This window comes from Numida meleagris, chromosome 11 (genome assembly GCF_002078875.1).
Source record: "Numida meleagris isolate 19003 breed g44 Domestic line chromosome 11, NumMel1.0, whole genome shotgun sequence".
Classification (NCBI taxonomy): Eukaryota; Metazoa; Chordata; class Aves; order Galliformes; family Numididae; genus Numida; species Numida meleagris.
In genome coordinates this window covers 9,583,364-9,611,233 of record NC_034419.1, presented here as the reverse complement: position 1 = coordinate 9,611,233, position 27,870 = coordinate 9,583,364, and the positions used below count along the sequence as shown (strand labels likewise).

At 44.7% G+C, this 27,870-nt stretch overlaps 1 protein-coding gene across 2 annotated transcripts; it reads left to right on the top strand.

Annotated features, from left to right (window-relative positions):
- Positions 1 to 27,453, top strand: ABTB1 (ankyrin repeat and BTB domain containing 1). 2 transcript variants are annotated; one of them, XM_021409438.1, is made up of 12 exons: positions 1 to 133; positions 1,594 to 1,656; positions 2,420 to 2,475; positions 3,458 to 3,602; positions 5,189 to 5,348; positions 6,323 to 6,368; positions 7,320 to 7,436; positions 12,627 to 12,742; positions 17,951 to 18,049; positions 18,619 to 18,786; positions 21,923 to 22,123; positions 23,822 to 27,453. In XM_021409438.1, the coding sequence occupies exons 1-12, from the start codon at positions 78 to 80 to the stop codon at positions 24,026 to 24,028; spliced, it is 1,434 nt and encodes a 477-aa protein (XP_021265113.1). In that variant the 5' UTR covers positions 1 to 77; the 3' UTR covers positions 24,029 to 27,453. The 2 variants fall into 2 exon arrangements, with proteins under 2 accessions (XP_021265113.1, XP_021265114.1); XM_021409439.1 differs by lacking the exon at positions 1 to 133 and adding an exon at positions 152 to 1,405.

The following is a 27,870-nucleotide window of genomic DNA, read 5'->3' as shown; positions in this document are numbered from 1 at the left end:
CCCGCGCCCCGGCCCGGCCGTCTGCCCTCTGCCCGCAGAGTCAATGCGGCGCCGCCGCCTCGCGGCCTGCCCTGGCCATGGACACCAACGATCTGTTCACCAGCTGCAAGAAGGGGGACGTGAGCCGCGTGCGGTGAGCGGGGCCCGGGGTGTGGGGGTTGTGGGCGCTTCGCGGCCTCGCCCTCCGCGATCCCCGGCCTTCCTCCCTCAGCCCCCGGGCGGGCACCGCCAGACTATTGCTCGTGTGGGCAACGGTGTGGAGCGGCTAGGAGAGCTTGCTCCTTTGCAGCTGATGGATGAGGCCTGGGGGCCGTTTGTATCAGTTGTGTGGTTGCATCGGCTTAATTCGTTGCAAATGGTACGTTGCAGCTCTGCTGTAGAAGGAGGGGCCCTGCGGGTGACCTTGCAGAGGATTTGATAGCTAGCATTGAGGTGACAGGGGAGAAACTGTCAGTCTGAGAACGCTGAAAACAAAGGGGATGAGCTCCACATGGAGCTGAAGTGGGCTGAGTAGGAAGGAACTGAGTGGGTAATCAGGTGCAGCTGAAGTTTGAGGAAGGAAGGAAGGATAGAGGGAGGGAAAGGAGGAACTGATGTGGTGGGTGAGGAAAACGTTTGAGGGCCTCCATGTGGCTAGGAGGGATTGCTGTCACTGTAGGTGGGGACAGGCTGTAATAAGAGCCAGGCTGCTTGGGAGACCTGTGCGTAAGGGGGAGGTTGGCTTCTAGAGGTGCCAAAGGGGAAGAGTTGGCAGCGCTTGATACAGTGTAAGTGAGCAGGACAAGAGAGCGACAGGAATTAAGAGCAGTCTGGAGTGACACTGATGTTGTTACTCATGGCAAGAAAAGTCCCAGACAGGGTAAGGAATCTGGCCTTGGCCTTCTAAGTTTGGCCATATATTGTAAGCATCCAGGCTGTGAGTGTTTTAGGAGGATATGAAGGTACTGCTGAAGTGCTCCTACTTCTCTTATGCCTCTGGCCCTGTTATGGGTCAGTGGGAGGTGGGCTTGATTCCTCTCTTCCCCTACACATGACTTAAGACTCAAAGAGCCAGCAAGCTGTGCTGAAGTTCTTTGATTTGTCTGATGCCCCTTCAGCCATAGCTGACGTCTCCCCAAGTTGAATGCAAGATCCTGTTGTGCCTTTGGAAGTTACTGTACAAATTCAAACTTGTATCTTTTAAAAGAGAAGTGTAGCAGAAATGCTAAGTCATGGCTTGAACCATTGATTGAGCACCTGGTGGGAAGGCAGGGCCAACCCAAGGGAGCTCAGGTGCATGCAATGCACCTGAGTGATTGGAAGGAGTAGAGCCGGGATCCACCCGTTCCCAGACCTCACTTAGGGCTTGGCAGTGGAGGAAAGGGTATCTTGCTGGAGATTCCTGTGTATCTGAGGCTTTCCAAAGGTAAGCAGATTTTCTTCATTTGTTTCTGTGCTTATAGCTGCTGCGTTTGGGCTTATCTTCGCTTGCTGTAGCCTAGGATTTTGCTACTCTGCTATTGTTGCTGTGCATTTCATTGTGTTACAGCGTTACAAGGAGAATATGTCTGAGTGAGCAACTGCATGAAGTTATGCTCTTTTTTTCTTTTCCAGATACCTTCTTGAGCAGCGAGATGTGGAAATTAATGTCCGTGATAAGTGGGACAGTACACCTCTGTGAGTCTTACACCCTACAGTGCTGGCTGGGCAGGAAGGCAGGGCTTTCAGGGCTCTTTCATCCTCTCTGCATCATAGCTGGGAGCTCTGTTACAAAATGAGTTGGGTTCTGCTTTGCAGGAGCTTTGGCTGCATATTTCAGCTTCTCTCTTCTGTGGGTGCTGTGATAAACGTGCCTTTGTCTCACGAGGGGACACATGCTGGTATAGTGCTGGGAAGCACAGTTAATTTTGTGACCAAATAACCTGGATGGAGCAGTCTGTTCTTGGCCTGGTTAGGCCTTTTTATTCCATTAAAGTCTATGTTATTCTAGAATGTCTTGTCAGGCAAAGGTACGACTTGATGAAATGTGGAGTGACGGTGGGTTTGCTGTCTGACGAGGCTGTGAACTTGCAGTAGGTAGTGAAAAATCTCCTTGCTGTTGCTGAGGATGATCATGCGAGCTCACAAAGTGAACTCTGTTAAAATGAGAAGGCAGATTTGGCAGCTAGTGGCACAACAGAAGATGCAGAACCCAGACTGGGACCTTGAGATCTCCTTGCAAGGCAGCAGTGCCTATGAGTGCTGGGAACGGATCCTGGTTACTGTATTGCTGGGGTCAGGCTTACATGTTATTTTGGAACAATTCCTCTCTCCTATAAGGAGTCATCTTCTAAGCTTATCAAGGGTGGCTCAGTGCTGAATTCTGCGTGCTGTGGTGTGCCCGAACACTGAATTTTGCATCCTGTTATATCTCTAATTTTCTTTCTCTTGTTACTGACAGGTATTATGCTTGCCTCTGTGGACACGAGGAGCTTGTACGCTATCTTCTAGCCAATGGTGAGCAAAAGTGTCCCAATTATCTTTCTTCTTGCTTGTCTATAGAAACTGTATATTTTAAAACTGTACCTTGTGGAAACTTCTGTTTTAATGAACCATCTGATCAGCAATCTCTGGCTGTATTTGGGATCCTTTGGTAACTGTGGGTGCATCCTGGCCCCTTCTGCAGACCACTTGCTGCTTAAATTTACTTCAGGGAAGCTTTCTGTGTTAACTTGAGAGACAACGTGATTTTCAGAAATCAGCGTTTGGAAGCATAAATCTCTGTTGGGAGTATGTTGGTGTAAGAATTGTGCTTCGTTTGAAGAACTGTTATAAAACTTTCTTGCCATCTTCTGTTAGCCTTGCTTCATACAGGTCTTAAAGGTGAAATACAAAGGCTTTTTACTAACGTTAAACAAAGTAAGGCAAACTGTCCATGCAAAGTGCTTGCCTCTTAGGTTCTCAGCAACCAAATTCCTTAATGTCGTGCTCAGCATTCTAGCAGAGGAATCAGTGTGCAGAGTCAGATCTTGGAAGATTTGTCTCTCTTGCTGTGTTCAGTGCGCCTAGTCTACCTGTTCTGAAATAGAAATGTGAAGGGCACTTGCATTCTCCTAGCAGAGTCTAACCTAAAGAGGTGTCTCTTGTCTTGTACAAGGTAGAAATGTCTTCTGCAGGAGCTGTTAAAAGTCCAGTAGGTGATCATGCTCTCTACAGTGAGGTTTTTTTTTTCAGAACATTGCTGGAATCATGCTGAGATGTTTATTACCAAAAGCAGTATAAATGAGTTATGATGCCTTCAGAAAGGGATTAAGTGGTGGGAGCACAGCATTAGGTGATGCAGATCTAGGAGGAGATGAATTTTCATAATAAAGCACAGTAGCATAGGAGATCACAGTGAAACACGTCACCTGCCAAGTAACGTAGTTGTTTAGTGATTGTTCAGGGACACGTGAAAGATGTAACTGCCTGCTGACGTGTACCTGTTGCCATTTTGCAGGAGCAAAATGTGAGGCAAATACATTTGATGGGGAACGTTGTTTGTATGGAGCATTGAGTGATGCCATCCGACGTCTGCTGAAGGAGTACAAGCAGATCACAGCAAAGTGCATGAAAAGAGACTACTATGATGTCTTCCTACAGCGGTAAGCAGATGGAACAGCTCCCTGTGCCATGCGTTCTGTCATCCTTAGCTGCTAACCGAGATGTTCAAGCTCTCTGTTAAGGGTGGATTTGAGAGTCAGCTAATCAGAACCCTGTCTTATTGCTTGGCATGTAGGTTTTCCGAAGGGATGTTCCTCTGTGCCCTAAGGGTTGACTTCCAGGTACACAAGCATTTCAAATATAGCCTCCAGTGACCTAGGTGCAGACTCCAGCCAATGGAAAACTGATCTTTCTAATGCAGAAGTATTAGAATGTCATTCTTGACTGTCAAGCCAAAATCAGATCACTAAAGCCACATCAACAATTTAGGAAAATGTCAGCTAAAATTACGTTTCAGGCCTAAAGTGCTAGTAGCCTACAAACCAAGGTTTCCAATGGTGATAATAGGTGTCTGATTTCTGAGATACTCAGTTTGGGGCTTCTTTAGGCTCTCTTATAGGGAGGTTGCTCTGTTTTTTTTTTTTTTTCTGTTAATTAACACATTTTAATTAAATTTTAATGTTAAATTTAAAATGTTTCTGAAAGTTGCCTATCACGCTATGTAGTCTTAACTTGAAAAGAAGCCCAGCTTGCTCTAGCGGTAGGGGATTAGCGTCAGTCTTTCCCTCTTACTGTTCTTCTACCCTTGAAGCCCTAATATCTAAAGCTAGGGAGAGTAGAGGAAGAAAACTCATTTATCTGACTTAAATCAGATTCTGCCTTTCAGAGAAGTGGAATTTTACAGGGTGATTTATCTCTCTCCCTGATGAGTTTGTGGCTCAGATGATGTAAGGCTGAGCACACATGAAAACCAAAACGTGCTGTTTTCCACTTCTCATTCTGAACAGACCTTACATTAAGATTGATACAAAAGGTGACAGTAGTGGCCAAAAAATAAACAGAACTGTTTCTATTTTGTTTGGGTAAGACATTAGTAGGAAGGATGTTTTAGTGGCAGAAAATTGAGGTCAGCTTTCAAGACTCTGCTTTGACATCAGCTGCTTGTATGACCTCACACCTTTCTGTGTATCAGTCCTGCTTTCTAAAGGGAGTATAATGCCTCACTTCTCCCACCTCATTTGACCTTTCAGGGATGTTTGGGGGAATATTAAACCCAAGAGATGATGTGTATTAGGAAACACTGGTGATAGATGCCAAAAGTCTTTTAAGTAGCAATCTTATTTTTCTCCTTTTAAAGAACGAGGGAGGATATGGGTGTGCAAACATAAACAGGGTTTCATCTCTTATGTGGTAATCTCCTGTGTTGCATGCCTGTAACATCCTTCCTTCATCTAGGGTGTGTCATCTCAAGTCCTTTCCTGTTCGCTGCATGGTTAGGACATGCACAGTGACAGTGGCCAGAGAGCAGGAAAACTGCACCATATCTGGTGGTGGAGTAATTATTTTGCGAAGTATGTGTATCCTGATTGATAAGAGGCATCTAGACAAAGCAGTCAGTCTTTAAACCCTTTTCCCTCTGCACTCTGTGACCTGTTGTTTTCTTTCAGAGCCATGCCTCCCACTAGCTTTGCTCCATTCTCTCCTTTCTCATTCTGCAGCAGTTTTCCTTTCTTCTTGTTCCCTACAGGTTGCTGGAGCAGGGTTATCAAAGCGACATCGTTTTCATTGTTCATGGCAAATCCTTCTGTGCCCACCGCTGCATTCTCAGTGCTCGCAGTGCCTACTTTGCGGAAATGTTTGAGACCAAGTGGAAGGGAAAGAACATGATAGTGTTGAAGCATCCACTGGTGAGCACAGCTGTTGTTCTAGCCTTTCCTTTCTTTTCTTATTTCAGCTGGGTGAGAAAAGTGAGGGGGAAGGATGATGTGAGGGTTAATTTCCACGCTGAGTGTCTCCTGGAGCTCAGCATGACCCTAGGCAAGGCGAAAGACTTGTGAAGGCACTCTGCATAAAATAGCATCTTGTTCAGATAACAAAAGGCATGTTGACTGCATACTTTGCCTTTGTTCCCTCTATCATGGGCTCAAATATAGCTTAATTAATTGCAGTAGCAGGTAGCTGTTACCATCTGCGAGCTGCATCACAGCTCTTCTGTGAGATGAGTTGAATTTGTCTAATTCCTGGTGGACAGGTGGTCTGTAGTGAAGACATCACCTCCATAATTGGCACTAATTGAGTCCCTTTTGTTGCCTTTACAGCAAGAACTAAATAGGCCGTTAAGTGCATTCCATCCATTAATCACCAGTACTCTGGCATATGTTTCTATAGCTTAATTGTGGCAGTGCAAAGCCTCCTATGGAAAACATACTTCCAGTTTCTCAGGACATTACTTAATGTCTCTCTCTGTGTATAAGAACATAGCCTGCCTCTCCAATTAAAAAGAAGAGTTGGAAATGTTTGAGATCGGTAAAAGATTGGATTTTACAGAGTCTGCATTAAAAACTCTTTAGAGCACCTCTGTTAGTTTGGTCCTGTCTCTTGGACACATGGATTAGTAGCAGCCAATACATTAGTAGCAGCCAATACATTTGAAGAGCTGTGTAAACCAAGTGGAGTGGCAGCATTTACTTGCACCGGGAGCAAGGAAATTGGGTGTTCAGACTGCTGTGTTCTAGTCCCCATTTAGATGGGGTGTTTGTGTGTGTGGTTTTTTCCCCAACTTTTTTTTCCCAGCAGAGTTGTGTTTGTATCCAGGCAAGTTTCAAATTTGTTATTAAATTCCTGGGAATTCTCAGGGTGACTTTCTTATGTTTTGTTTTAGATTAATCCCGCAGCCTTTGGCTCTCTGCTGCAGTATCTATACACAGGTAAATGATTTACTGTGTGGATGTGTATATGTGGCTGGTGGGCAGACATGTTAGGGTCCATGAGTAGCCAACATATCCTTTCTGCTGGCAAAGAGAAGAATGTGAGCAATCAGCAGCTCTTCCAAGTTTGTACCTTTTGCCAGTTGTTGTCCTGCCAGTTGACTGCTTTACAGTCATTTAAAAAGAAATCAGCTTTGATTGATAGGTTGAATGGATGTGGAGAATGTGTATTTAACTTTCAGAAAGTAAATTTATCATCTGGAATAACAGTTTCTATACCTGTTGAAAACCTCGGTTCCTATACAGAACATTTCCAGTCTGGCAGATCTGAGCAGTGTGCTCTGAATGATTTGACCACTGGCTGATTTTTTTTTTTTTTCTGAGCACAAGTTGATCTCAGGCCTTCAATCAAAAAGTCAGATATTGTGTTGTAGGCATGTTGAGTGCTGAACTGCTTCAGGCCAGGAGGTGGTGCCAGAAAATAACTTCAAGGTTGTCCTCCAGTCCAGTGTTTTCAAAACTGTTCCTCGCCACATTTTCAGTGATGGTAAAAGATTCTGGGATGACAAGGTAGTGGCTTAAGATCTTTTCTCACCCTAAGCTAGAAAGCCCATGATGGCAGTCATGCATGCTGCTGTTGTGGTGCTCTTTTTCTTTTCTGAGAGAATTAGGTGCCTTTTTGTATAAGCCTTTTAGGTCTTTGACCTCTTGAATGAAGCTGTTAGGTTAGACACTGGAAGATGGGAATGTGAATCAGATGCTAAACTGAGATGTCCCAAGTGGGGAGTGGTGAGGTGAGGTAGCAAATCTTAGCATCTTGGAAGGAGTGTAACCTGACACTGAAAGGTGAGGCATTGCATCTAATTACTGAATTTCTATGCCATCTAGTCTTCAGTACTTGAATTTGCCACTTTTACACCTAAAAGAGCTGTCTGCATTTCTCCTTGACAGGTCGTCTTGATATTGATGTAGAATATGTAAATGATTGCAAGAGGTTAGCCAAACAGTGTCGGCTGCAGGACCTCATAGATGACTTGGAGACCAAATGTAAAAAAGTCTATGAATTTGGTAAGCATTTTACTTGTGGTTGTCTCTGCTCTGTGTGTGTGTGCCCTTTGAGGGGGGGAAAAAGAGGAAGCTGTGATGGTAGATGTTTCATAGTGCCCTTTGGGATTCCAGAATGTGATCAGGAATTCTCGTGTTTGCTTCAATCATATGCTCTCTGTAGGGTAGCTGTAGTGGTTTCTAGCATGTGCATGTTTATAATTTATATTAAATGTTTTCACTATAGTAAAACAGCCATGGCAACAGGACTTTGCTGTGCTTGCCAGCCATTCACTGGCACGCTACAGGGTATATTGGGAAGTGCTGTTCAGCAGAGACCCTGTTTAAATCCCAGGAGAGATAAAATATGTACAATTGGAAGTCCTTTTCTGCATTTAGCTGCCTCTTAACCAAAGGAAAACATTTGATAATTGGCTCAGAAGAGATGCAGAAAGAGATACAACACTTCTTTTCGAGAGCAGAGAAGTATCTCTGAAAGGCCATGTGTGTTTATGATGCACGTATGTGCCAAAGATTACATGATTCAATCCTCTCTTTGAGGGCTTTTTATAATTCAGAGCTTGTGATCTAATCATGACATCAACTTAGTGCATGAAAACCAACAGTTGGAATTTATCATTCATCTCCTTAGATCAAGTGAAAGGACACGTGGAAAAGAATCAAAACAGCACAAGTAGAGCAAAGCAGTGTTAGTCATTAATAAAAAAAATTATCTAGTAACAAAACCTTCAGGGTGGAAAAAATCTAATTTTTGTTTCATGCTCTCATTTGACTCCTTTATTTCCACCAAGTTAATTTTGTTTCAAGAAGATAATGTAGTTTGTAGTTTTTAAATCAGTAGCATCTTTTTCCTTCGTCTAAGAGGTAAGGGTGTAGCTATTGCAGCTTTCCCTTTTGAATTACAAGTTCTGATTATTCAGCCTCTTAAAGTTGCAGAGCTTAACAGATAGGGACAATACTTCTGCCTCAAGAAATTGCTCATCTGCAAATCACATGGAAGATACTGCACTGTATATGTCTCCTCTTAGGCACGTGCAATTAGGTTACCAAAGTACAGCTGCTCTCATATAGATCAGACTGTAAGTCCTTGCATTGTGGAAGCTGTTTTGTAAGTGTTGCCTCAGCCACGTAAACACAAATGTTAACATACATTTGCAGAAATCATATATTTGTTTTTCTTGCTTTCTTTCTGTAAGTATAAGATAGCAATTTGTTTATTAAATGATTGGTGGAAAAAGGGAGTGGTGGTGAATACCATGACTAGAAAATAAAAAATCAGGTAACAGAATTATCTTGTAGTATCTTTTGATATCAGACTAATCCACTGGGATGCTGGAGATCATTTTCTTTTTATTCTCCTCTAGGGTCTAACTGAGACCCTGGAGGTAACCATTCCACTTCAATACAGTAAGTTCAGACATCATATTAAATTGTGGCAGGGAAATAAGGTGGATAGTTTGCTGGTTCTGTGAAGCCACTCACTGTAAACTCAAAGATTAGAAAGTCTAGTGGTTAAATTGGCAAACTGCAAAACTACTGACTTCCTGGCAGGCTCAGAAATGGACAATGGTGAAGTAACATCTCGTGGTGGTTGGAAGTTCCAGGTACAGGCTGTATGTACAAGTGTGATATAAACTTCCTGGGTGACACAGAACATATCAAATAACATTTGATTTCTTTGTTCTGTGTCAGGTAGGAGTTCTCTGTTTTTGGGGTCTGACGTTAGATGTAATCAATATGTTTAAAGCAGTGGGGGAAGTACAGGCCTTGCTTTTTATTTGTGACAGGTTGTATTCAACTGAATAGACAGAATGGCTGATTGATCTGTTAAATGTTTTCGTCTCATATTCTCCGGATATAATGTATACAAGAATTACAGGTGTTAAAAATGGTAAAGACCTTAGATCACATCATGGGTGACAGTTGACAAATATTCCTGTTCCTACATCAGGACTGTCTGCCAGTTCAAAGTGTTTTCTGTGGAACAGACATCTGATTCAGGTCTGCAGAGCAGGGTCACGTCTTGCATCTGTATTATAAAGTTGAAACGTGCCCAGTAAAATTTGTGAATTCAGGCCTGTGCAGTTCCAGTAGATAATTGCAATCTCTGCAGTCTTATCATCAAGATAGAGTTAACCAGTACTTCAGAAGTGCTTAAGGCTTAGCATCCACGGACAGTAGTTAGGAAAACTGAAAAGGCTGACCTATGGCATTGTGTTGCACCTGAGATAGACTAGTGTGTGAACACTTACATTTTCCTGCACAAGTGTGCTGTGTCTGTAAGGACGAAAACCTGATGCAGTGTTTGGAAGAGTTCCAACAAGGTTTTTCCAGATTAAGCCATAATCCGCTGCCTGCAGAAGTGGATATATTTAAGAACAAATGTTCTCTAGTTATTTCTATAAGCTATAGGGCAAAAATGTTTAGAGCAAAATTTGTGATACTTGCCTTCATACAGAGGCACTGGATGTACAGAATCAGTGATAATGATCTGTTGTGACATTGGGAAGAGGATGTATAAGGCAGGTATCTGTGTGATGCCATTTTGGAAAGGTTTGGGTGTTTGTTGTGGTGTGTTCTTTGTGGTACACAGGCTAAACTGAAACAAAAGGCTGCAAAGAAGTATTGAGCAGTGGAAGCAAAGGCAGCTGATGAATTGATAGATGATGTTCAGTGCTATGCAGCTGGGCTAGACTGGAAAAGAAGACAAGTGCTTCTTTCTCAGCCATGGCTGGGTTATTCCCTCTGGCTCCTTGCATTGTTTATGTTGCCCTTTCTAGAAAACCTTTCATTCTCACTCTTTACAAAAAGTGTCGGTCCCTGCTGCTTGGTTGCAGCCAACAGCTTTTTCCTGTTGACACTTCTTTTTAAATTGTTTCTAGTAGGAGAAAGTTGCTTGTGATACCGTGTGCTCTTGGATTTTGAGAGACGCAGCGTCTGAAGTGTCTCCTGATAGATGCACTTCTCAGACAGACCACTGTTCTCCCTTGCTGCTATGGAAGTGCACAGATGCTTTGTAGATCCCATGAGAAGAACTCTTTTGCTTGACTGCTGTTTAAAACTTGCTGGGTCCATTAGTGCTGCAGAGCCTGATTGATTTGGCGACAGTTGTAATAGGCAGTGCACAACTATATAGGATTCTCTTTGCCAGAAAGAATTTCTAATTGCACAGTGAGAAATTTCCTTCCATCCTGCTGTCTGTAAATGGACAGGGCTCTTCAAGAAACTGCACTCAGTTCTGTTTGTGTTGTTGCCAGGTCTCTTTTTGGCTTATTTACCCTATATGAAAGTAGCATTCAGTGCTAATAAAGCAGCTTGTCTCCTGCTGCTGCAGCTCTCTGTTCAGCAATGATGGTACCTGACTGCGTTGTGCTGGTAGATCATCCTTCCTCTTCCACTACCTTTCTGGGATATTCCGCCCATTTGAGGTACAGCTGTGGCATATCTGAAGGATGCAGCAATAATGGGAAGGAGGGGGTGGAGAACTTGTTTTGTGCCACGTCGTGGTCTTGTTTCGCCCACGGCCCAGAGCTCGTGTAGTGCTGCGCAAAATGTCAGGAGAAATGAGGTCTCAAGGTGGCGTGATTCACCTGCGAGGGGCTGAATGCAGTGAATCATACCTGTCAGGAGCTGTGCTGAACGCTTCAGCTTAACTCTTTTGTCCTTCGGAGTTAACTTTGCTTCTTTGTAGCTCCCAACGGCATTCCTCACTGCAACTTTGCATTTGCTGGTGCTGCTCCACCTGCCTGTATGCAGGGACTCCTGAATATCTTAATTGCCCCAGTCCTCACCCAGAGCACCACCCAGAGCACGCTGGCTTGAAAAAGAAACCTGGGGCAGTGAACTGCGGGAGGGAGGTGGCTGGAAAGAGGAGGGGCTGCGCTAACAGCTGTACTGCTGCAATGGAATAGTTGGACATACTTTGGTCTGCAGCTGGTTTGAGGTTGAGTGCTCCTCTCCTTATTCACAAAGCTGAATTTTCAAAAGCAGTGAAGATTTCTTAAGGCTTGAATTTTACAAGCTTACACTGCTGTTTCCAGTGGAAAAAGGGATTACAAGCAGTCTGCTTTTTTCCTGAATGAGACAGTGCAAGCAAAGGAGAGGTTTGCATGTGTTTGTCTCTCGTGATGGCAGATCTAGTTCCCAGTGGTTTCTGGGGGGGGACTTGAGCCTTCTCTGTTCAATGGGTGAGGTGCTGGCGTTGGAGCAAACTGGAGACTTGTGCTTTAGCAGCAAAGAAAGCAAACCCTTCTGTGTGGGCCTGGCAGCAGCCTGGGGGACTACAGGTGTACAGCAAGGCTGAATTAATAAAGAAAAGTGATTATGGCTTCAGTGAGCTCCCCTGCAGCTTTGGTTGTAGCAAGACCACAGAACTGAAGTGTGTATACTGTGTCCCTTTAATCAATCTGTTGAGTGACAGGGCATGACAGGAAGACACACTAGGCTTGAAAAAGGAAGTTGCCATCTCGATGTGGTTTGTTTGATATCATTGGGGTAGTAGCGGTGGTTATTTAATATCTGCAATCAACAAAGGAACACTCAAGTCCAGGTGTTTTGAGGGTCATAGTGCTATGGGATCTACAGATAGAGAGTAAATAACAAAGTTAGGTGCACAGAACTTATTGCCTAAACAAGAATCAATTCCTTTGTTCCCTGGAATGAAGTTAAGATGGCATAGCTGAAATAGGATGCCTGAAAGCACATGGCAGAGCGAAGGGGCATAGGGGCAGCTTCTCTTTGACAGCATGCTCTCTGGCATGGGTTTTGCCTTAGGTGATGCTGTCAGTGGTAGGAGTGGTCAGCTGGGGAAGTCTCTGAATGGGTGGCTCTTGTGGGATCAGAGGCAGTCTGTGGGACAGTCCTCAGCTGTAACTGATAACAAGGATTGCAGAGAATAAGCTGGCTTGAAATACGCCTGTAGCAACTTTGGTTTTGCTACAGATCATATTCTAGTGCAAGGAGTAAGTGAAGATTTGAGGGGAGACAGCGATACCTGCATCCCCTTCCAGCCCTGCCCACCAGTTGTAGTGAGGGATGCTGTATGCATGTTTACATAGAGTCACTTGTTCAGCTTTTACTGGAATAGACAGCAATAATACTGATGTTTCCTGGAGTCTCTTTTCTCTAACTGGGAGAGAATGTTTTTATAGGAATTTAGGCATCTCTGCTCTTTTGTTTTTTTGCTTCTTCCAGTCTCTTCCAAGCCAGGGACCTGTGTGAAAGTGCTGACGATTGAGCCCACAGGTAACTGCCGGCTGCAGGAAGATCTGGCTCTTCTAGCAGACTGCGCCCTGCCAGCAGAACTGCGGGTAGGGAGCATTTATACTACTTCTGATCTCTGTGGGGCTGTGATGCATTCACGTGTTCAGTCGCGTTCTCTCCATTCGAGTTTAGTGGTGGTTTGTTTGCTGATGTTAATGCTTCAAGCTGATTTTGTAAATGCTGAAGCATTTTATTGCTTGGAAGTGCTGTAAAATTGTTTAATGAAGCTGTCAGTGCTGGTCCTTTCACTTGCATTTTTCCCCCAGCGGGGATCTTGGTAAACAAAACCTTTGCCATTTAGTTGGTGGGGATTTCTCCACTGACTACAGTGGGACGAGTGTTGGCCCCCACTCTTTTTCCATCCCTCTGCCACCCCTCTTGCGTATCAGAATGTGCTATCAGCAGGCATTGTTACCCTAAGGGGCATATAGAAAGAAGATGGCTTGCTGGGCTTTCTTGCTAGGAACTGACACCCTACAGTAGAGGGAGGCTTTCAAACCCAGACAGTAGTTTTAGCAGAAATGAGTTCCTCTGAAGCAAATCAAACTTGACTGGCAAAAGCTTTGCTTTTCATAACTACGTCTTGTTGGCATTGAGAAGAAGTCCACAGACCACAGATTGGGGATCACTGTGTTAACATACAGTCAGGTTTATTAGTTAGACTCCAATCTGTGGGGCTTTGCTTCCAGCTGTAGGAGAACAGGTTAAATATTGGTGCCCTTCATTCTCCTTGCATCTGTTGCTTTCAGCAGATTCAGCTTACTTTCTTGTCTACTCTCTTTTTCTTTCTCTCTTTCTCTCTCATACCAAGCACTGAATTTAATAACATGAACTCATCTTTGGTGGCTATGCCCGGAGGTTGTATGACTGAGTGATGTAGCAAAGTTTATTGCTTCTTTTTTTTTCTTTTCATCCTCTGCAGAATAGACTTGTTTGCTGCAGATGTGACCAACCTGCCGGACAAGGAATCTTACTTGCAGTATCCCCCCGTGCTTTGCATTGCCATTTGGCAGAAAAAATTTCTCAGAGTGCTGAACACTTCATAGAGGGACCTTTTCTCTTTCAAATTTCCGTCTACCAACACAGAAGTTATTTCTGTGTGACCTCCCTCCCCCTTATAACTGTGCATTTATTTGTGGCTTTCAATATGCTTTTCTGTATGCTTGCAGGCTTTAAAGGGAAGCAATTGTGCAAGTAAGCCACAATATAACCCCTCTAGAAATTAAAGAGAATTGATTGTGGGCTCTAGAACAGTGAGATTTACATACATTTTAAGTCACAAATAAAAAGAGTGCTTTCTGTTTGATTGTTGTTCCTTGATATTTTTAACACACTCATGTAAGAGTTAAGATTTTCATTTCCCTTTTAATTCTTTCATGCAGAATAGGAACTGAAAGGAGAATATGAAACTTGGAATAATATAATCCTTTTACAGCACTGAATGCCTCTGTGGGTTGTGGTTTTCTTGCTATGTTCATAGACCAGAAAGAAGGCAGTTACAGCAGTGTTAGACTTGTTAGAGCTGTGAAAGTAAAGAGGGCATTGGCACATGCCTATTCAGTAGACAATTTGTATGCCAGGCACAAATGTGGGTGCTTTGCTCAAGTCTGGTAAATTCTAAAAGTTTCTCCTGTTTTTCTCTCTCTAGGTCTTTTTTTTTTTTTCCTGTTAACTTACAAAGAACATATAAACATAGGTCATCATCCTGTGCCTTTTTTTATCTCTTCCTTACTGTTGCAAATTGGTAAATTCTGTGAATTAGTTATCTCTGTCCTGAAGCAGAGAAATCCCACACCTTCATTCTTACAGAGTCTGGTACCACACAGGAATAGTATACAAAGCATTTAACCTCAAATGTCAGGGACCACTGAATGGTCACGCACAGATATCTGTGGTCTTTGAGAAACAGAAAAGTTTTCTGGCACATGCACAGCACAGTTGGTGTTTGGCTTTAGTGAAACTCAGCATTTCTTGTTGGCAGTTCAGGTAATAATCAGAATTTGATGAGACATTCTGAGCCTCTGCGTATTATAGGATGCTATAGCAAAAGAAATTGAGATGTATGCTACTTTCCATTTGACAATAAATTACATGTGACATCTTTGATATTTGAATGTTGCAGAAAACTTTGTATTCCAGTTTCATTGTTCAGTAATGAACTACGTGACTGAAACAATGATTTTGTTTTTTAGCCAGAATTTTCTGACCACAACAGTTTCTTCACTGGTTTCTTGCAATAAGATTTTGCAGTGACAGATTTAGGCAAAGTACCATCAAAAGTCAAGTGGCTCCCGCTGCCTTGTCCACCTTGCTCTTCATCTTGTGTCTGCCAGGTGACCTCTGAGTTAGAGATCCAGGACTTCCAGCATGGAGGACTGCTGGCACATCCTTGCTACTGCTTTGTCACTACCTTTTAACTTAAGTCTTATTTTCCAACACAAGATGAAATCAGGAGGATTGGAGTGTGCCCTGAACTAAACGCTGTTCTTTCATCTGTATTTACCTGTGGTGTGGCTACAAAAATTGTGACCATTTGTCATTTTTGAGATAAAGGTCATTCTGACACATTTGGAAATGATGTCGCTGGCATCCATGTCCATGGCTTTTATTCGTAAGCTTTACTTTTTCTGTTTGGCAGAGACAGATGAACTGAACTATTACACCTTACTTCCAAATTTTTTGTCCAGTCCACTTGCATCTGATTATGGGCTGGTAATCTCTTCTTGGCTCATTAACCTTTGTATTTAGTGCTGTAATTTATTTACAGCTGAATCTTCTTGCTGAGATAATCTCCTGGCTGGGGTACAAATTGCTGTCACTGAGCTGTTGTGTGTGTTTTTGCCTTTGGCAACATTTCTATTTAAGCACTAATAGCAAATTTGTAACAGCCAAGACTTGATCCTTGTGGTGGCTGGGAGATGCTGTGAACGTTCACGCTGTCTTATGCAATAAGAGATGTTGAGAATGTTTCTGTGTGCTAAGTTACTGTGAAGGTGTTTGCACCTTGTAGGCTAGACTGCTTTTGCCTGCAGGGTAGTGTACTTAATTCTGGCAGCTGTGCTTTGCCTAGCTGGAGGTAAAATGGTTGTCTGAATGGGGGTGGGGAATAAACTGTTTTTCTACAGGGAGTCCCTGGAAGGGAGATGAAATTCCTCAAGTGTGACAGGGGAGGAGAGTAGAAGTAGTAGAGATGTAAAAGGGGAATAAAAGGGAAAAATCTGCAAAGCCACTTCATGCTGAATAGGAGTGACAAAGACATGAACCTGCTTTTGTAGTGGGAGTTGGAAGTGACCTTGTAAACCTGAGTATCAGAGCAGGGACTAGGCAAGGCTGGAAGCTGGAGGTTCAGCCAGTAGCATTTTGTCATCTGGGAGACAAACTCAGAGATAAATAAACTCCTGCGCCCATCCCAGGGAGATGGGTTCCTTTTCAAGATTTACATTTGGGGAATGAAAAGGGAGCAAAGAAGGGATGTGCAAAGGAGTCGGGGAGTTCACATCTTGAGCTAAGCTTCTTGTGCTGCAAAGAGTTGCTTCTCCTGTAAAGTCTGTTTCTAGGCTTACTTGAAACGTGCCTGTGGAGTTGTAGCCGTGACTGTCGTGTCAGAATTTCCAGGAGAGAACACTGAAGCAGAAAGCATAGGGTGCAGATAGCAGCAGGGCAAACACACAGGCAGTTGTATCATGGCTGCTAGCTTGTGTAATGGGCTGCTGCAGCATGCCTGCAGGTCCCAGCCTGGGGGTTATTCATTGCCTTGAAATATGAGATACAGATAGTGGCAAAATAACAGCCTGGTGAATCACAGATGGGGCAGTTTGTCTCATTTTTGGTACAGGAGGTATCTGTGTTACAGCTGCATGAAAAGCAGCTAACAGATTGGCTGTGCAGTGCCCCTTGGGTTGCTGCCTCTTCTAGGAGGGAAGTGCCCTGGTGAGGTACAAGGGAAGGTCTCACAGGGGAGACTTGGCATTTCTGTGGCAGCTTGCACCCAATTTGCATGTCAGTGGGCTTACACTCCTCTGATCAGGAAGCAGAGGCTGCCAAATGTTGCTGTGGATAGACAGCCCAGCAAATGGGGCCAGATTGCCGTGTTTGGTGGTGGTGTGAGCTTTTGCCAGCTTGGGGCCTTGCCACGTTATAGAACCTTTGTGAGAGAAACCCCACTGCATACAAACTAATGTCGGCTGAGAGCACCAACCTAGTGTATTGTAGGCTGTGGCTTTGTTTAGCTGGAGAGAGGAGATATCTGGCTCCTCAGTAAAGCTGCAAGTAAATTGCGTTCAGGTAGGGTTGAGGCAGACATGTTGGAAATGATGTGTAGGTCCTCTGCAGCTGGAGGAGTGGTCGTTATGGTTGGCCCAGGATTCTCCCAGGTGCAAACTTGGGATTTAACTTTCCTGGATGAGAGGTGGTGGTAATAGACTGAATTCCTTGTCCCAGGCAGGGCCAGGGCACGAGTCTGGGAAGCAGCAACTGGGGAAAGCTTTTGTGTCCAGAGATTAATTGTCTTGGTTACATGACTGTGAATACAAACTTTTTTTAACAACTGAATTACCTTGTACCTAGAATAAGGTGAAAATGAAAACATTCGGAAGCGTCACTTTAAAATAACATAAGGCCAACAGATTTTTTTTTTTATGTGCGTGCTGTCTTTGTTGGCATGTGGGACTGGGAGGAGGTGTGTTGGTGTTAAAATAATTCACTAGAGTATTAATACTGCAACAACACTATCTTTGGCTGGAAATCAAATGAGGAATTTAAAATGTGCTTTGGAAATGTTATTTTATTCAAGTGAAGAAGTAATTGTAGCCAAACCATTTCAAGCTGGTGTATACATCTATGTAATCTATACTTTACTACATCCACCTGTACATCTGCACAGTAATGTGCTAGTCCAAAGCTCTAGGAGGCTTATCATACCCACTATGTGAAATGAACTTCACCTTCGCTTGATTATCTGCCTTGCTAGGTAACACAGAAATGATTTCTGGAGGTGGATGGAAGGGTCGGGGAGTTTCCATGGATGAGAAAAGCAGCTGTAAGTTGTACCAAGAATAGCTCTGTCAGGAGTGCAAGGACTGGGCTCCAGTCCTTCCCACTGAAATCTTTGTTCATAGCATTTGTGATGCTCTGTGGTGTGCTGGGAGAACAGATGGATGGTTGTGTCTGGGGAGACCAAGAAGTCCAAACTCACAGTCCAGAGCGTGTTTATAGCAGGAATGTTAAAGTTAGGATTTTCTGATTTCTCTTCACAGGTTGGTTTTGGGGAGTTGCCGTTTGACAGCACTGACAACTTCAACAGTTGTCCTGATGTGTGTTTCCGGGTGGCAGATTACAGCTTCTTATGCCATAAGGTATGTGCTTGTGCTATACTTTGTTCTCTTCCTTCTTTGCCCCAAGTCTCTTCTTCCCAGAAACATAATTGCCTCATCAGCTGGCAAACCAAAAGTCTCACTGCAGCTGGAAATTATTATTTAAAACATCTAATGAAACAGCAAATCTTGCCGTTCTTGCAGAGGTGAGAAGATACATTTATGAATTGAGATACAGCATTCACAGCTGCAAAATCTCCTACTACTGGTTTGTGAGTTCAGTGCCTGGACAGGGGAATGTTTGATTAGCAAGTAAATAGCAGGAAGAGTAGATTTTCAGATCCAGCCTCAACTCAGTGTCCTGCTCTAGTCCCATGCTACTTGTGAATCTCTTAACTTTACAAATCCTTTTTTTGTTCTGAGGATAAGCAGGCTTAGGAAAAAAAGGGAAAAAGAGAGAAAGAACTCTCACTCAAAGATTGGAGATGCAGCTTCAGAATACAGGGAGAATCAGTCAGAAGTATCTTTGAGCTGCTTCTGACAGGTAGTGTTGTTAGCTTGGTGCAGTGAGAAGAGAGTTACTAATGGTTTTGCCCTTCTTCCTTCTCCAGGCATTTTTCTGTGGTCGCAGTGATTATTTCAAAGCCCTTCTTGAAGACCATTTCTGTGAGAGTGAGGAGCTGCAGACACAGCCCAGCATCCCTGTGGTGACTCTCCACAACATCTCAGAAGACATCTTCATCCGAGTTCTCTACTATATCTACAGTGATGATACAGAGGTGAGGCCAGCCACAGAGCATTTTTTCTTGTGCTGTTTACTTCTGGAGGTGTGCACTGCAGTGTTTTTCTACAACATCCTGGAGGTGGTTTCATAAATACCACTGCCCTGCTCTGCTACTTCAGGAGACTCACGTAATGGGACTTCCTGTGAGCCAGTCAGTGAGCTGGTTTATGTGCGTGACATTCAGGAAGCAAATCCCTACTCTTTCATCCAGTGACAGAAGTTCGGAAATTAGCTTGCGTATCGGTCTGGTAAATGCAAAGCTTTACTAATGTCCCCCTTGGGTTCTGGTAGGAGAAGGTGGGAAGCTGCCAGTAGATGGCAGATTGAATGCATTTGGAGATGTGGAAGGGTTAAGAGATTCCTGCTTATTTAGTCTTGGCATTATAGCCCACTTTTCCATTTGTAGCAAGTTGTTATTACCACTGTTACTTATTGCAGTAGTGGGGAAAGGTTCCGCTGGGAGACCAAGGCCTTGCTGTGCTCAGTGTTGCAAGTGAGGACAAAATGGCCCTAACCGACCCCATTTTGAGCTTAATGGAAGGTGCAGCAAATGTCACTGTTCAAGCAGCTTCCTGCTTTGATTTTGTGGCATATGCTTTCCATAAGCCTAACTACAAGATGCCAGAATGCATTCTAGCATTAGGGTAGTGATCAGAGACTGCTGCACCTGTCAGCATCACTTCTTCCAAAGCAGCAGTCATGCTCTGGGTTAGTTGCCATGTACAGAGAGCACACGCAGCTGTGACCTTGTTTCTGTTGATCTCTTCATCTCTGAGCAGCAGCCAGGAATAAACAGTAGAGAGAGATGTGTTCAGCATGTGTTAGAGTTGTGAAGATGCTCCTGACCTCAAGACTATTTCCTTTGCTCCTCTGCAGTCAGCCTGCCCTCCTTGTGATGGCTTACAGAAACGACGTTTCCCAAGCAGCTGTTGCTTTCCAAGGGGTGCCCCAGCTGCTCTGTCTGCACTTGGAGCAGGAAAACAGACCAATAACAATATGTAGGAATGGAAGGGGTTTTGCATCTATGTTTCCTATGCGAAATGGTGCCATTGCAGGAACTAACTTGGATTTTAGAGTGAGCAGCCAAGATGTGAGTTTTTCTGCAGAGTTCGTTCATGATGAAGAGGTAGCAGGAAAAATGGTCAGGAAAACAGGAATGTAGCTCAAGTTCACACTTGAATGTGGAGTGTTCTCCCCAGCCTGTGTTTTTCTGGTCAGGTATCAGTGCCCCAGTTCTACTTTTCTTTTTCCAGAGAACTGCTACAACTACTCTGTGTTGTAGTGGTAACAGTGCTTGCAGTGGGATGGAGGACTGTACACAGCATAGAAAAGGTTCCAGGTGGAAAGAGAATTGGGTAATCAGAATATTCTTGTATACTCAAGGAGTGTATGGGGGAACATTTGTTAAGTTTGCCCTTGATCTAACAGCTGAAAGCTGCTGCCATCAGTACTACTGATTCAAACATCTCCAGGTTGTGAGGTTCCTGGAGCCTTATGAAAGGACAAAGCAGCGCTTGATTAACATCCCTGAGAGCTTTGTTACACCACTGTGGCACTGTAGCATCTATTACACGCTTCTAACACATCCTTCTGCACAGCTGTTGCAGGTTGTTATACTGCTTAGACATTTGCTGGGAGTAGCTTGTCCAGACATCAGCGTGGACAGCTGTAGGGGAAGAAATAATCAGCCTTTTGCAGTTGTCAGAGTGAGCAACCACGTGTAGACGTGGACAGCAGTGTTTTTGCTGCTGAGCAGTTATCAGGGCAATGGTAGAGTTCATCTGTCTAGACCAGTGTGGCTTGATTTTTATGTGGAAGTGATCTTGCTTCTTCCATAGCCAGGATGTGCTGTATTCTGTAGACTGGCTGTTAAAATGCTCATACTGCACTGTTTGCACTTCACATTAGCAGGAACAGAACTATGCAGAAAGAGGCTATAGTTCCAGGTTAGTGACGCAGATTGCTGACTAAAATAGTATTTGCACAGGCAGAGGGGAGAGATTGAGTGAAGCTGGAGGTGGTGTCTCCAGCATTACCTACAGCATTTTTATCCTCATATCGTTTGCAAGGAAGAAAAATCCCCAAGAAGGAAATGGGAGTCTGGTTCCCTACCTCAGGAGTCTGAAAATGTTAAAGGCCATTCACAAACAGTGTTAACTTGAGCATCTGGTGCATGAATTTAGTTCTGTTTGAATGCCTCTCAAAACTCCAGTAGTATTTGATGTGCAGTGGGTTTCTCAGCTAGTTGGGTCTCACAGTTTTCTGACTTGGATATATCCCTGTGCCACTAGATGTGTTCCTTCTGTGTGCTTCGTCCAGCTCTGGCTTGAAGGCTCCACATCCATCAAAGCTACAGTTGAACTGTTTTAGATTCTGCCTGTCCTGGTTCTGACAGTAACTGCTGGAGATTACTACTATACTAACTTTGAGAGCTGTGTTGAAGCAGAGATGAGTCGTGTCCGTTTGCCTGTGGGATCCTTGATCTTAGATCCCTGTAGTGCTTGCCCTCAGATTTCTCATTCCCTTTTTCAGCGGCTGACTTGGGCCTTCCAGGTTTAGATTGATAAGGTCAGGAGTTCCCAAAAGAGAAGAAGATGAGAGTGGAGACTGGAGGATATGTGACTGACTTTGCAAAACCAGTTTGAGGCAGGAAACTTAAGGGAATTTTGCATATTTGTCACAAAATGTGAGTCTAAAAGTAGAAAATGAAAGAAAAAGCTCCTGTTGGAACAAGGTGCTGTATTCTGCCAGCCCATCTCTTCGAAAGGCATTCAGTACCTCTGGTAAAAGCTACCTCCTTCTGTTGCCACACAAAACATTTCGTAGCAGCCAACGTGCAGCAGTGCTTCAGCATTGCTTTGTGCTTAGTTAGGAAAGCTGCAGAATGGCAAACTTCCTGCTTGGTGCTGAGCAAGCTGCCTCTGCAGTGTTTTGAGCTCCTCTGTAGTGACTGAGTGGAAGACCTAGCCCTGTCAGGTTGAGCTCCTACCTCTCCATAGCACCTCTAACACTTACTGAATGTGCCAAGAAGCATTTCAGGGAATCTCTGCTAAGACACAAAAGAAGGCAGTTTGCTAATGACAAGTGACGTGGGTAGGATTGGGCAGTAATTTCCTTCTTGTTGTTGCCAGCTGTCCCCGGAAAACGCCTACGATGTGCTGTGTGTGGCAGACATGTACCTGTTGCCTGGGCTCAAGCGCCTGTGTGGCAGGACCTTGGCACAGATCCTTGATGAAGACAACGTTGTCAGCATCTGGAGGATTGCAAAGCTGTTCCAGCTGACCCGGCTAGAGGACCAGTGCACAGAGTACATGGCAAAGATCATCGAGAAGGTAGCAGAGCCACCCCCCACTGCACTTACCACACGTGCCCGTAAATCTGAATGCATGGAGAGCCATACATGCAACAGATTGGATGGTTGCACTTTGGTGTGTGATAAATAGTTGCCCTCTCTGATTTAATGTGCTTCCTGGAAAAGAGCAGCTGTTGGTCGGAATGCACATGTTGAGTTGGGAGGGAGGGTGCAGAGTGTTGCTGCAGTGTCCCAAATGCTGAGGGCTGTCTAGCACAGCCCTGTGGACTGTGAGGTGAAAAACTTGCCAAAAACATTCTGTAAGTGCTTTGGGTAGGTGACTTTCACTGAACTCTCAGCCACTGTGGATGAAACAGCAGCGATATTGCCCAAATGCACTAGCTGCAGCCTAGAGAACCTGATGGGGTTTGCAGGGAAGCTTGGTTCAGGAAATGTATGTCAGTGTTTGCTCACAGCCTGCATGAGTTGGGGAGGGATGCTCTTCCTGGCATATTGCTGTCAAAAAGAGTAATCAGTATGATCTCCTTTCTCCTCCAGGATGATAAATCTAACAGTGGAGGCTTTCACTTGGGAAATGTGCTGTTAAACAGCCAGAGATAATGAGTCTAACACTGAAGTTTTCTTCATGAGGCTCCATTTAAGTGTTACATGAAATTATTACAGCTTGAAGTTCAGGACTAAGTTGCTATGCAGAAGGACAAACTAGAATCTCTGGGGTGTTTTTGTCCTTAGACAGATCTTTGTTAATGGCTTGTACAGCTCACATGGGAATGTAACATTTTCACCTGCAACGTGAAAGGTGTGAAAGTCTTCCTGGATTGTGAAAGCAGTGAAGGAAATAATTTTGGCACTGTTACTTTGTACTGTGTATAGTGTGAGGATGATAAATGCATGAGTAGGCATCCGGGTTCTGACTTGAAAGGGAATTTGGTTTGAAAGCTGAATTGATATGCCAAGTAGTAACTGGGCAAGGTAGATCTTTGCTAATATGTTCCCTTTGCATTCTCATTTCTAAATGTGAGTGGGTGTCCTTGGACCCACTGTCAGCAATGTGCCTTCCTGAGGGTGTTAGCACAAATAGTGCTGCCCCAGCTGTTAGAACATCAGCAACTGCCAGCATCTTGTGGAGAAGCACTGATGGTGGCAGCGGGGTAAGATTTTGGCAGCATGTACGGCACAGACCAGGGCTCAGCAACCTGCTGTGCCCAGGTGCACTTCAGTCGCATAGACAGATGGAAGCTGCCTCTCACCCTTCAGCACACCACATGTTCTTGGGGAGCTTGATACAAAATCATTTGCAGATGACCTGATTCTGTCAGGTCGGGCAGAGCGCAGAGCAGCTCCTTGCTGTTGATCTGCTGGTTGGCTGTTGGTGGTGAGGCTGAGAGCCGTGGTGGAGGTAGTCATCTCAGTCTCCTGGTTCTGAATTGGGCAGATGTGACTGCTGTCTTGCCTGTTGCAAGACATTTCTCAAAGCTGTCTGGCAGCATCCCATGGCTCCTGCTGCCAGTTTCTGCTTGGGAGCCTTTCTGAAGGGAATACTCCTTAAGATTAGGTGAGAAGATTTGAGTTTCTGTATACCCTTAGCATTGCCCTTTCTCCTTTTGGATCTCTCAACAGCGGGCAAGCCCATTATCCCAACCCTTTACCCCAACCCTTTACCTCTCTTTACTTGCTGCCTTGTCTTCCTAACAATGCTTTTGTCCACCCTATCCAGCTGGTGGAGTTGGAGGAGTTTGTGACTGCTGTGAAGGAGAACGCGGAGGCTGTGGAGGAACGGCAGGAGACTGACTCCATTCCCCTGGTTGATGACATCCGCTTCCACATCACTAGCAATGTGCAGACTTACAGTGCCATTGAGGAAGCCAACCAGAAACTTGAAGCTCTGGAAAACCTCCTGGCCAGTATAGGGCTTGAGTGCTGATGTGTGCAAACCCTGCCTGTCATATGCAGCCTGCATAACCCCCCATGGGTTGGCTTAGAGTGCAAGAACATCTGAGTCACTGAATGTTTAATTTTCCCCCTACCTTGTCCCCCTTTCCATCCACTTTCAGGCATGATTTCTTTTTAATTTATTTGTGTCTGGACATTTGCATGTCTGGTTTGTGTTTGGTTTTATTTTGTTTTTGTCTCTCCTTTCAGAAGTAGCTCCCAAAGCTCAGCCTAATTTAGTTGCTACTGCTTTGTACAGTACAACGCGGGTAGGAGACCGCAAGCCATGGGGGTGAGGGGGCTGTGCTGGGGGACTTGCTATTGCCTGATGTTAGGATCCATCCTGTCCTGTTGCCGAAAAGCACACTTCTGAAACTGGTTCATGCCAGGATATTTGTTGTCTTTCCAGCAGCAGCAGAAGAAAACTGGATTAAACTTTCCAAATAAGTGTTACAGAAAGGAGATGGCCTTTCTTTCACTGTTAGCTTTATAAGATCAGAGAAGGTAAGCAGCATTTCCCTAACAGAGGTGCAGGAGCACTTGGCTGTATGGAGGGTGCTGTTTTCACCTGTTGTTCTAGTTCTTAAGTGGAAAAAAAGCCAAAGCGACTTCCTGATCGTCCCTAATTTTCATTGCTCTGAAGTGCTGGCGTTTGGATTTCCACACTCAGAGGAGTGGAAAAACTCAGATTTTGAGATTCCCGAAATCTGACAGATGGACAATGTATATGCAATCAGGAAGGAGATACAGAGCAAAGATTTGATATTTTTCTTGTTCCGCATGTGATGCGCAACTGAATAATTTAAAAGCTTTTCTTTAAGAACAAATATCTTTGGGACTACAGTAGAGACCAGAGTCGTCTTTCCTAGAAAGCAGTGGCTTTCAATGAATAAAGAAGGGAGAGGCCCCTTGTCTCCTACCAGGGAAAGGAAATGCCTTCTTACTGGAAACAGCACTTTTCTTTTGGTCCATTGTGGTAGAGCAAAACAGACTTCCTGGTAGATCAGGAGAGAGGGGTCACCAGAAGTCTCTTTAAAAAAAAAAAAATTTAAAAAAAAAAAGGAAAAGGGGCCTTCTGGGTCTCCTGGGGGGCAGCTGTCCCACTCTTTGACCTTGTGGCTTTGCTCAGACCTCAGCCTTGTAGCTTCATTGTTCTCCAGGAAATTTGCTGTTTGTACTAATGAATGTTTTTGAGTCTGTGTTCTGCAGTAGGTCATGTTATCTCTTCGTCTCCCTAGACTCCTAATGAGGGTAATGATGTTATTTCTCCTCAGCACCGATCAGCAGGCAGCACCCCTGCACAAGGCTTTGGCTGCCAAGTAGGCTGCCCTGAGAGCTGTTTGTCTCTGGAATGGCACGTAGGGAGAGTCTCAGGTCTCCAAGGCTCAGGCTGGGCATGCTCTGCCGTGCTGTGAGTTGGGAGGAAGAAAAAGCATTGTGTGAAGCACGCAGAGAATCTTGCACAGATGGTGGCTGCCATTACTAATACATATTGTCATTTTGGTCACTCTGTGAAGTGAGAGCTTAAAATAATCCATGTCAAGTGTGCTTTTAGCATTTGAGGTGAGAACTGGGTGCTGGTCCCCTGCAGTTCCGGGGTGTTGTTTCCTGTAATGGTGGTGTGGTTCTTCACGCTGATAAGCAGTGTTTGGAGCTCCACTGTTCAGCAGGGACTTGCTGCAGGTGTTGAGTTTTCTGAGAGGATGGGTCTGACCTCACCTGGTGAGGCTCTCATGCTCCAACCAAACTTGCTGCCCTTGCTCAGAGCATCTGCCCGCACCCAGCGTGCACTGAAGCTGTGTGTACTCGTGGGCAGGCTTTGGGCACCGCTTGCACTAGGTAGGCTGGTTTCACTGAGAAGGTGTCACTGAGGTTCGGCTGCTGTACTTGAGGAGCTGGACTTTGTCAAAATCATGTCAAGATTGAGTTGCACTAGCAGAAGCTGGGGGACAGAGCTGGCAGGGCAGGAGTGGGGTGCAGAGAGATTAACTGACCCCAGGTGTCTGTGCTCTTCTGTGTTTAACTGTGATGGGGGTAGTGTCTGCATGGCTGCTTCAATTCTTCTGTTTCAGGATGTTTGTGAAGAGTTGTCATTTGCTTTCTGCAGCCGTACAGGGGCAAGGGAAACAGGTGTGCTGGTGCAGGAGTGTGTTGCTATATGGAAGCAACAGGAGTGTGCTTATGTTTGGGGTGGTGACGTGGAGAGGAGCTGTGTGTGTGTGTGTGTGTGTTGTGTGAGTGGGGGATGTATGTGTTTGTCCATCTCCAAGCTCAGTATGTATGACAAGACCACCAAAGAATGCAACTAAAGAAAAATGCAACTTGAACTGATAAAAGCATCTCAGTAGATTTGAGGAGGGGAAGGACTAGTTAGAAAGATCTGATATGATGTCCCAGATACTTTGGGCAAAGAGGGGTGGAAGAGCAGAACTGCCTGCTTCCTTGCTCAGTGAAATGTCAGTCTCATGAAAATCTGCTACAGAAACAACCGACAGCTTAGCCCAGCTGGTTCATGCCCTGCATTACTCCTCCATTTATGGCTGAAGATGATGCTGAACATAAGCAGGATGTTTAGTTTATTGCATCCTCTCTACTTCTGCACAAATTCCCCATCTGATGTCTTGGTAGTTGACTTTCCACAGCAATGGTTGTGACAGCCCTACACGAGGCTCGCACGGAGCCGCTGGAGATCAGAATGTGGCCGTTGCCTTCTGTTTGTACTGAGCAAGATGCAGAAGCAGGATTACCAAGGAATGTGCTCGTTCTTTTCTCAGCAGATGCCTCAGCTGCTAAAGCTAAATGGACACCGGCAGTGCGCAAAGCAGGAGGGAAGCAAAGGAGGAGCAGCGGTGCTGCAAAGTGTTTTCCATATGGCTGCTCTTAAATAATTCCGTCCTGCAAGTGAGGCTGCAGTTGTGCTCGTGGGAGGAAAGGTCAGTGTGGCCTTTTGGTCTGTCCCCCAGCAGCACAGCTCCATGCAGACAGCCAAGCTCATGCCTCCTCTGTCTGCGGGCACTTAGCGGTCACATCTGTGAGCCCTGCTGGATTGTCCAGTTACGTGGGGTCCTTTAACACCCCCCCACCCCCAAATTCCTTTTGGCAAAATAGGGCTATGAAGAAGCATGCATAAGCAGATGGTCAGCATGCAGGCAAGCTCTCTGATTAACATGAGCCAGGTCAAAACGTAGACTTGATTTCACTTTATTCTTGCTGCAAATAATTTTATCACAAAATAAACAACGTAGGATTTGATTTCTGTTGCCAGCGTCCTTTTTGTGTTCTGTTGGCTCTGTCCCTTTTATTTACTACTAGCCACTTGTGGAATTAAGAAGATTGTAAAATTTATCAGAGCAACAATATATTTAAGAAGAAATGTGTAAGCATGCGTGCAGCAATAAAATAGTATATTTCACTACATCTCTTCCTGCTGTGGCCTGTTTGTTACCAACTAACGTCAGTGTGGTGTTATTTCTGAATGGATATGGTGGGTTCCTTCAGCGTTTTTCCTTCACTTTGCACAGGTGCTGGCTCTGTACTGAGCTTCCAAGCAGTGCTTAGGATGTGATGCTGCTGTCCTCCCCTGGCAGCCCTTTCAGACAGTTCTTACCTGAACATGGGTGGAGAGCACTGCCTTGGTTTTGGTCACTTTCTCTGAGGGTATTGGGATGATAACTGATCACGGAGTGCTGCTCTGAGCAGTCCCAGGGAGGTCCACTGTCTGTCCAGCTCTGCTTGTTCACCCCCTGTCATTTCTGCCTTCCTGTTAAATCTAAGGATTGAGATTTCTCAGCCTGCAGGGCAAGTGTTTCCTGTGCTCGACTACTCAGACTTGTT

Excerpts from the sequence above, each read along its gene's own strand:
- ABTB1 (XM_021409438.1), top strand. The coding sequence starts at position 78 with ATGGACACCAACGATCTGTTCACCAGCTGCAAGAAGGGGGACGTGAGC. Across the intron at positions 1,657-2,419 it reads AAGTGGGACAGTACACCTCT|GTATTATGCTTGCCTCTGTG; the intron begins GTGAGTCTTACA and ends TGTTACTGACAG. Across the intron at positions 2,476-3,457 it reads ACGCTATCTTCTAGCCAATG|GAGCAAAATGTGAGGCAAAT; the intron begins GTGAGCAAAAGT and ends GCCATTTTGCAG.